Source organism: Trifolium pratense, linkage group LG3, assembly GCF_020283565.1.
Source record: "Trifolium pratense cultivar HEN17-A07 linkage group LG3, ARS_RC_1.1, whole genome shotgun sequence".
Taxonomy (NCBI): Eukaryota; Viridiplantae; Streptophyta; class Magnoliopsida; order Fabales; family Fabaceae; genus Trifolium; species Trifolium pratense.
Genome location: NC_060061.1, coordinates 20,192,971 through 20,203,259, shown reverse-complemented (window position 1 = coordinate 20,203,259; position 10,289 = coordinate 20,192,971). Strand labels below are relative to the sequence as shown.

The 10,289-nt window shown below is 32.0% G+C and overlaps 1 protein-coding gene across 1 annotated transcript; it reads left to right on the top strand.

The window, feature by feature from the left end:
* The first annotated feature begins 7,136 nt into the window (after window positions 1-7,136).
* LOC123916799 (beta-glucosidase 12-like) lies at window positions 7,137-10,060 on the top strand. The gene is made up of 9 exons (XM_045968341.1): window positions 7,137-7,564; window positions 7,723-7,888; window positions 7,987-8,242; window positions 8,444-8,559; window positions 8,693-8,910; window positions 9,005-9,036; window positions 9,135-9,237; window positions 9,405-9,513; window positions 9,614-10,060. The coding sequence occupies exons 1-9, from the start codon at window positions 7,186-7,188 to the stop codon at window positions 9,807-9,809; spliced, it is 1,575 nt and encodes a 524-aa protein (XP_045824297.1). The 5' UTR covers window positions 7,137-7,185; the 3' UTR covers window positions 9,810-10,060.
* Window positions 10,061-10,289: the final 229 nt, after the last annotated feature.

The window sequence follows — 10,289 nt, the reverse complement described above, 5'->3', positions numbered from 1 at the left end:
AAAGTCTTCTCTGCTGTAGTCAAAGTACCTGAAACTCCTTCTTAGTTTTGGATACAAACAAACTGCATCAAGACAGACTGCTTGAAGACAAAAGATTATCAACTCCAACGGTTCTTTTTGCAACGACTCTTTTCTGGTACTATATATACTAGAAGGATCAGCTGCGACACATACAATTATCAAGGATTGAACGTGCGCTGAACAAACTCTGAACTCGTTATATACAAGCTCTGAACCTTTCATCAAGTGTTTTTGCACTTTAGTCAAATACTCTGTACTATTTGTATTTGCTCTCTTTAGGTTCATCTAAGAGCATTTGTATATTTTTATATACTTTACTATTACTTGAGGAAACTTAAGCTTGTGTGCTTAAGTGTGAAGTCTTAAGCTTGTGTGCTTGAGCATTGTTGAGAAGTCTCTTGCTTGTGTGCTTGAGCAGGTGTAATCTTGTGTGATTATAGTGAACTCCCTTGGAAGTGCAAGGGGACTGGACTACTCTCGTTTTGTGAGAGGAACCAGTATAAATTGCTTGTGTGATTTCTCTCTCTCTATCTTGCTTTTATTTGTGTTATTTATCCGCTGCTAACGTAGTTGAGTTAAGAACTTGAAAAAGTTTTAACTTGGCTAAAACACAATTCAACCCCCCCTTCTTGTGTTTTCACACCTTCAAGGGCCGGTGATGGACCCCATACATCAAAATGAACTAAGTCAAAAGGTTTTTTGGACACAGAAGCACTTTTATTAAACGGCAAAGCAGAAAATTTAGCAAGTTTGCAACCGCAACAATCAGAGATATCACTAATTTGCAATTTTCCTAAAGCTCCAGTAGAGGCCAAGTATTTTAATCTAGATGCAGAAACATGAGCAAGACGAGAATGCCATAAATAAAAGTTAGAGGATGATAAATTCAATTGAAAAGATGATAAATCAGTGGAAGTAGAACTTGAGGCTGCAATATTTGGAATTCTCAGCTCATCCAGAACATAAAGTCCCCCATGTCTACGACCTTTCCCAATCAACCTCCCTGAATGTGGATCCTGCACATGACAATGAGTAGAAGAAAACATAACAGAGTATCCAGAATCACACAACTGACTAACAGAAGCAAGACTCAAAGTGAGATTAGGAATATAATAAACATCAGGAAGAGACAAATTAGATGTGGACACCGACCCAATTCCTGCTAATGGCATATGAGTTCCATCAGCAGTCATAACTAATATGGATGAAGTATGATTTAAAGATAAAAAAGACTTACGATCATATGACATATGATGTGATGCTCCGGAGTCAAGGATCCATATAGAAGAAATACTTGAACAATTAGAAGGGGTCAAACCTTTAATAGAGGAGACAGACGTTGCATGTGGCTGGGTGGCGAGAAATTTTTGGAATTGTTCAGCAAGATCAAACACTCTTGAAGTAGTTTCATATGAATATACATGATCAATACCAATGCCAACGGGAGAAGGAGCAGTCAAACGAGACACAACCATATTATCAAACAATCAAATAAACCAACAAACAATTGCTTCAAATGTAGAAGTCCAACAAATCACCCACAATGTCAAAACTTAACAGAGCTAACCAATAACAAATTCAATAAGCAATATGCCAACCAACCAATTAGACTTCAAATTGCTCCTCAATAGAAATATTGCAAAAGAATTCAAATAAAAGCTAACGTACAGTAACCGGCCTTCTAAAGAATAACCAATTAAATCACAAATTGCAATAATCATGTAAAATCACAACCTGATGATGTTAATCTCCTTTGAAATTGGCATCGACTTCAATTCAAGAAACCAAATAGAAATAGCCAACAATAAATACCAATTACAACTGGCACAATATTTCATGTTCTCTCACTGTGCAATCCTAGCACATCAAGAAATTCATGGTTACAATCGCTTTAAAAACTCCCACTTCTAGTTATTAATTAGCATAACCAACTCTATTACGCGTCATCATTTGCTTGCAAATTCAGAGAAGAAAGCAACACTGTGTCGAGAAATGCAGTTTATAGCTCAAATCTGTAGCTACGGGTCGCAGCTTTAGTCTTGAGCAGCATCACTTTTATTTATCTTCAACAATTTGTCGATGGATTAACCAAGCTCTTTGATACCATGTTAACTATTGAGATTATTCAAAGAAAAAAGGAGGCTAGGGTTTTCCATTACAATAAACCAAAAACATAAAGAACAAGAGTTACAATAGAGTATATAAACTAGGGATTATAAAAGACTAAACTACCCCTACAATAATAATATAACTATTATTTAACACGTTTCACTAATATCCAGTTCGGTACCTAAGATGACTAAGCCCAAAGTCAATTCCATTTTTTCCATGTTTTTTATCCATGTGAAAAATGTTAGTCAAATGAAAATTAACACTGTGATTGACAAGTGACAACCGAAGTTAATTCCCTAGCTACTTCCTTCTCCGTTTTTGAATAATTTGATTCCGTACATCCTTGATCTTTGACAAAGCCTATTATCAATAGATATGTGTTGTACCTACCAACTCAGATATGATATATGTATTGTACCAACTCTGAATATGATATATGATATCGATAGATATACAGACTTTTTCCTCAAAAAAAAAAAAAAAAAGATATATATTACTGACTATGCGCTTACGTTGCCAATATTTGCTGATGCGCCCAATTTTTTTTAGATTAAAACAGCTTAAGTTTTTCTCGTGCATGAATATGATATGATATTTATTCTACATCCGTGCCACAGTCATATTCATTTGACAAACATCACCTACTTTTACATAGTTTAGAGTAAATTTTATTTTATGGGATAGAAACTTGACAATATTGGATCGTTGATTAAACTTATCGAACAAAAAATAGCATATAAACTTGACAATATTGGCCGCTTAATTATTCAATAAGATTTGATTGGTGGTGGGCTTTTACGTAATTTTATTACTATATTGGGAAATTACAAATTATAATAAAAAGGTTGACTTCAATGGCGTATACACTTTCCCTTTCATCAAAAGTGTAGGTGTTATGCATTTTGAACTATGCATAACAATATTAGTTGGTCCAATTGAAGAAAAAAAGTGGCTTATGCGTGCAAATGTATCTTATTCAATTGGGAAGTGCCATGTGATGTTAATTCTATTAAGCTAAGAATTTATAGATTTTTTTTTTGTACAAAAAATTTATACTAAACAAAGAACAATAAAATTATCCAAATGTCTCTAAGACTATATATAAATGGTATTCTAAATGGATAATAATCTAAATAGACCTAAAGACCATAAAGGTCAACTAAACAATCTAATCTAATATAAATTCTACTTCTAAATTATTAAAATTAACTACTAGCTTTTTTTGAATGACAAATATATTTATAAATTAAAAAAAATAGAAACAGGAATCCAGTTCAATACAGAAAAAGCAAAGAGTATGAGAAATACTCCTAAAATAAAACAGATAAAATAGAAAAAGAAGGAGAAACGAATAACAATGCAAACCCAGAAAACTAGGCCAAGCACACTAAAAACATCCGCACACCACTAGAATCCACCACACCGCTCTCCACCTGACCAGGAAAAAGGCCTCAACTCTAATAGAAAGACAACGAGAAGGAGTCGAACCAACTAGAGCAGAGCCTGACAGGGAACTCAATCCATCCCCTCTATCGAATCCAGCGCTAGTGGGTTCAACCCCTCACTCATATAAGGAGAAAGGGTGACTCAAGGTCTTTCCAAAGAAACAAATCCAAGAGGAGCGTTTAGCCCTATCCACCACTAGATTCTCCACCGAGAAGGACCTCCCAAAGAAAATCACCTTATTGCGAAACTTCCAAATAGCCCACAAAACAGATGTCAATCCAAAGATATAATAGTCCTAGCTCTCCTATCCATTCTAACCCCACAAAGATCCTTGAAATGACCCAAAAGGTCCCTCTGAGACTCACACTCCCAACCTAGCAAGTAAAACACATTATACCAAACCAAAGACATGAAATAAAAAGGTGGACAGACGAACCCCAAATAAACCACAGAGCGCACATATAACATTTTTGGGATTGGGTAACACCCTACGCCTTAGGAGATTTTGACGTGACGGAATCCTATCCTATAGAAGCAGCCAGGAAAACATGACCAACTTAAGAGGCATCCAGGACTTCCAAAAAGGCTAGCAAGAACTCTAATATGCGCTACAGGTCGAACCCTCTCTCCCTGGACCTCACCTATAAGAGACAATTAGGCCGAAAAATTAACTTAGTAACTATTAATTATTTAATTAACTAATACCTAATTAATCTTCTATCAATATGCATTTGTGGATGGTGGTATCAGGCCCGATTTTGGGCCAAGGCAACCAGGCCTCCGGCCCAGGGCCTCAAACTTTAAAGGGTCTCTCTTTTTTTTTTTTTTGAGGCCCAACGTAAAGCTATTCTTCATATATTATTTAGGAGACAAATAAAAACAATAGAGTGATTGGTTTGGTGGCGCGAATTCCAGTCCAGAAATTATAGATCCTTGGGGTTTTGAGTTTGATTCCCCCTAGGACAATTTTATTTTGTTTTCTTTTATTTAAGACTTTTATAATGAATTTACACAACTATTGTTTATATTTTATAAAAGTATAAATTAAATACTCTTTGCATAAAAAGAAATAAAAAACAACTTTAAAACTTATAACTAACTTGACTACTTTATTTATTTTTTTAAAATAAATTAGATTTTATTATTTCTTTGAAAATATATAATTAATTTCTACTCTATAAAAAAAATTCTAAATAGATTATGTTATTTTTTTAAAAAAAAAATATTGTATTTTTATCAAGTATCTATTTTTATTATTTGTCCCAGACCTCCAAAATCTCTGCTCCGGCCCTGGGTGGTATTAAGGTTCAAATTTTAAAAAAGTTATTTCCTAAATCTACTTCTTATGATTGCCTCTTCTATCTTTGGTTACATAATTTACTATCCAGGAACTGCTTTCTAAGAAATAATATATCTAAAGCTTTTGTATATCTAATTTATGTTTTCCATGTATCATATTAGCCTTTATGCTCCTTTGTTTTTTTTTTCTTTTTTTAATAGAGACTAAAAATTACGTTTGATACTACACGTGCTCATATTGTTAATTTCTTGGTACTATATATACCTACATTTTTTGACAAAGTACTTGATCAAATGTTTGACCAATTTATGTTCAGAATCATAAAATTCAGACAACAGAGCTTAATTTGAGTCTTTGACCCATATACATATACATTCACAAATCTACGTACATATTCACACATGGTAATAGTATTTTCCTTTTTCTTTTATTCAATTGTGAATTCAACCGTTGAAACAATAAATTGTCAAATCAGTATCATAACCATTCAACCTGTTTTATCTTGTGGGTCAAAATCAAAAACTTTGTATTTATCTCATAAAATTCACACGTGGTAGTTATATTTTTCTTTTAACTGATTCTTTATAAAGCTTATATATATATATATATATATATATATGAGTAAAATAAATGCAATTAATTACTTAATTATTTTATATTCGAGATATATACAAAGCATTATTTAGAATTAGTCATATTGATCATTTGTATAATCATATACTATTTTCTGTACAATTGTTTGTGTTAAGAGCAAATCACATTAGGAAAAATTTACTTATTCAATCTTTCAAGTATATGATCAATTATAAATTTATAATATAGAAATGGGTTGCTCTTAGAACTTCTGAACCCGAATGATAGAAGTGAAATGAGGCATTGTTGAGGATATTTATATTGCATGCAGTTATGTACAAAAAATCTGGTCGTTTGATTAAAATTGAATGGTTCAAATTTAAAACAAGTTAAATAAAAGAGAAAAAATGTTTTAAATCTAAGCTATTCATTCTTAATCAAACGGTCAAATATTTTGTGGCCGTATACAGGACAGCATTGAGTGCCATTTAGTCTAAAAAAAAGATCAATTTAAAAAACAAAAAGGGCTTTTTTTGTTGTAGCTAAAATTCCATCAGACGGTTCGTATAAAGACTGGGGACATATTGGGAAAAACATACATAGAGAAAATAAAAGATTACAATCACAACACAATAATGTAACGTGTAAACTTCAAAACCGGAGAAAAAACCACGATCGTTATCTAAACCGACAACCATAGACTATCCTCAACCATTCTATGACTCCTAGTACACCCACACTATCCAAAGCAAATACCTAACTACATCTCACAACCTTTCTAATACAAAGGTATATAAGAGAAACAAAGAAGATTTAAAGTTACTGTTTCCGACTGGTGCATTGAAACAAGAAACATGAGGTATTTATATATATATATAACATTGAGTTCTCCCTTGCTTCACTTCTCTAAACAATGTGGAACTTCTCCAATACAATTTCGTTAACCTTTTTTCCATCATCCTTCATTAACGACGTGTGACTTATGTTGCAATCAACCCCAATAGGACATATACCTTGCAAGAATAATGCTAGCAACACACTCTTTAACAAACACACTCCAACACACTCTCTTTTATTGGTTGAAATTCACATGGGTCCCATAAAAAAATATGGACCCATATAACTTTTATAGGACCCATATAAATTTTAGCCAATAGAAGAGAGTGTGTTAAGAGTGTGTTTGTTAAAGAGTGTGTTGCTAGCACTCCTCTGCCTTGCAATCCATGATCAGAATCGAAAACCAACATTTGCCATCGGCAATATATATATAACGTGATCCATATGTGCTCTCCAAGTCTTTCCTCTGTTTTTTGTTTACTTCACATTCACGTCTCGCCATATGTATGTATAATAACAAATAATTAAAATATAATGATTGCTTATTTAAGAAACTTAAAATCTATTGTCAAAAAAAAAAAAAAAAACTTAGGAAGGCTAATCAACTTAAAATCTAACGATAACAAATTCAAATATGTAAAAAAAAAAAAAAAAAGTCTATTCGTCTATTGAATTAATTAATCATTTTAATCTTAGGGAGGCCAATCAACTTATGAGTCACAGATTCTATCAAATAAATTATCCAAACAGCCGCGTATTGAATTTATTATTTGACATAGTAAATGTACGATACAAGCCTGCCAGCCCAAGTATTCTTTTCTTCTATATAAAGGCACGCACGCTTGCATTGTTTATATAACCCACAGAAAGCGATTGATTAAGCAAAATAAGCACTTATGGCATTAAGCAATAGATATCTCCTATTTTCTCTCATACCTTTAGTTTCAATAATATTCATCATTACTTTCACCCAAGGTGAACAAATAATTAATACATTGCAGATAGCATCATTGAATAGGAATGATTTCCCCAAAGGCTTCATCTTTGGAACAGCATCATCTGCATATCAATATGAAGGTGCAGCAAGTGAAGGTGGAAGAGGACCAAGTATTTGGGATACTTTCACTCATAGATATCCACAAAAAATCACAGATGGAAGCAATGGAGATGTTGCGGTTGATTCATATCATCGTTATAAGGAAGATGTTGGGATCATGAAGGATATGAACTTAGACGCATATCGATTTTCCATTTCTTGGTCTAGAATACTTCCAAGTAAGTCTAATTGAAACAGAAAACCTTATAAGAATACATGCAGATTATTTTCCAAATGAAAATAAGCAGATTTCTAGTAGTGCAATGCGACTACAATTTTAAATTAAAATTCGACCCAATTAAATATTTCTCACTTTTCATTTCATTACCTAATACAGATGGAAAACTAAGTGGAGGAATTAATCAGGAAGGAATCAACTATTACAACAACCTCATCAATGAATTGGTGGCAAATGGTTTACAACCATTTGTAACTCTTTTTCATTGGGATCTTCCTCAAGCTCTAGAAGATGAATATGGCGGCTTCTTGAGCCCTCTCATCATGTGAGTGATACAATTTAAAAAACTTTCATTTAATAACTTAGTTTATTATATGCTTATGAATATATTTCTCATTCATTTTTACATATCTTCAACCACAGAAAAGACTTTCAGGACTATGCAGAACTTTGCTTTAAAACATTTGGAGATAGAGTAAAACATTGGATAACCTTGAATGAGCCATGGAGTTACAGTCAAAATGGGTATACAACTGGCGCAATGGCACCAGGTCGGTGCTCTTCTTGGTTTAATCCAAATTGCACTGGCGGTGATTCTGGAACAGAACCTTATTTAGTTTCACATTATCAACTTCTAGCTCATGCAGCGGCTGTTAATGTGTACAAGACCAAATACCAGGTTTATTACTCGACAAAATTAGAAGATATAATATATATTAATAGGGCATATGCCCTCAATTTATGTGAGGGTAGTCACCTAATTATTTTGGGATAATTATACCACATGGCATAAATGAGGAATTACTAATAAATTGCAGTAGTATTCAATTTCTTACATTGGAATAGTTAGTAATTAACAAAACAAAAAATGTTGGTGCAGGTTTCTCAAAATGGTTTGATAGGTATAACATTGATCATTAATTGGTTTGTACCGCTCTCGAATAACAAACTTAATCAAAAGGCAGCTGAACGAGCTATAGAATTTATGTTTGGATGGTAATACTTTTATTTTTCATTTTTTAATGAAAGTATGTATTTTAAGTGACAAAGATGGTGTATATATAATTACCATTCAAATTAACACAAGTTTATATATATGATATTAAACTATTTCTTTGTCTTATTCTAGGTTTATGGATCCCCTAACCAACGGAGATTATCCAAAAACCATGCGAGCCTTGGTCGGAACAAGGTTACCAAAATTTACTAAAGAGCAATCTAGATTAATTAGTGGTTCATTTGATTTTATTGGTGTCAACTACTACACTTCTAGTTATGCTTCTGATGCACCTCAATTACGTAATGCAAATTCTAGCTACCTAACAGATTCTCTGTCTCTTCCTTCTTGTAAGCATGCCTAATTACTATCCTTTATTTATTGATTGTTTTAGTAATTTTATCAATTTAAATAATGGCATAATTTTTATTGTTGTGATTGCAGATGTACGTGATGGAAAATCAATTGGTATAAATGTAAGTTTTGATCTTAAAGTTTTTGGAACATCTTACATGTTTTTTTGGCATTGTCTTAATAAGTAACTAATAAACATTTTATGTGTATTTACTTACAGGTTGCTTCAGATTGGTTATATGTTTATCCAAGAGGAATTCGAGACTTTTTGATTTACGCTAAAGAAAAATACAACAATCCTTTAATTTATATTACAGAAAATGGTATGCAAAGCATCTGTGTATCATGTTTTTTCTCTTTTAAGTACTATTGAAAGTTTCTTCGAGATAAAGTTAAATATATCACCGAAGAATTATGCATATACAAATTCCTTTATTGTTGTTACCTATTGAAACTATGAATAATAATTCAATTTTTACATAACTTGTAGGTATAAATGAATATGATGATCCTTCATTATCTGTTGAGGAATCTCTTTTAGATACTTATAGAGTTGATTATCATTACCGTCATCTCTTTTATCTCAGAGAAGCAATCAAGTAAGTAATATATTGATATATTTTTAAAGACCAGTCAATTTCATTTTCTTTGTATGGAATTTTAAATTAATATGATTTTCATTCTTCCTATGAAATACAGGGCTGGTGTAAATGTAAAAGGATATTTTGCATGGTCTTTGTTGGACAATTTTGAATGGCACAAAGGTTATACCGTCAGATTTGGAATGACCTTTATAGATTATAAAAATGGTTTGAAAAGATATCAAAAACTCTCGGGACTATGGTTTAAGAATTTTCTCAGATCAAACAACAAACTTTACGTGGATTCCATTTAACAGTGTTATATATACAAAATTCCTCACCGTAGTTGTCAACATAATTATTCATTTGATTATTTCATGGTTTGAATATAACAAATATACCATTTGTAATTGTATGTAAATATACTATTTGTTTGTAAAATAAATAAATTATTGATATTATTTGTTGATTTTGTATGTATCCTGTAATTGTATGTAAATATGCTATTTCATTTTGCATTTCTCTAAACATGAAAGGAAATTAGTAACTAATATTCTATTCTCAACATGCTTTTTGATAATACAAATTAGAAACTATTTTTTTTTTTAACATAAGGCACTATGTTGTTAGTGGAGTTAAAAACATTTAAAAAAATAAATCAGTTATCAAAAAGATTGTTGAAATGAGTTGCGGACTAATTAGGTCGTTCTTTTTAAGATATTTTGTGGCACTATCGGAAATTGTGTAAACAATTTATCAACCACGTCGTTCCAGGATAAAATAGTTCAACTAAA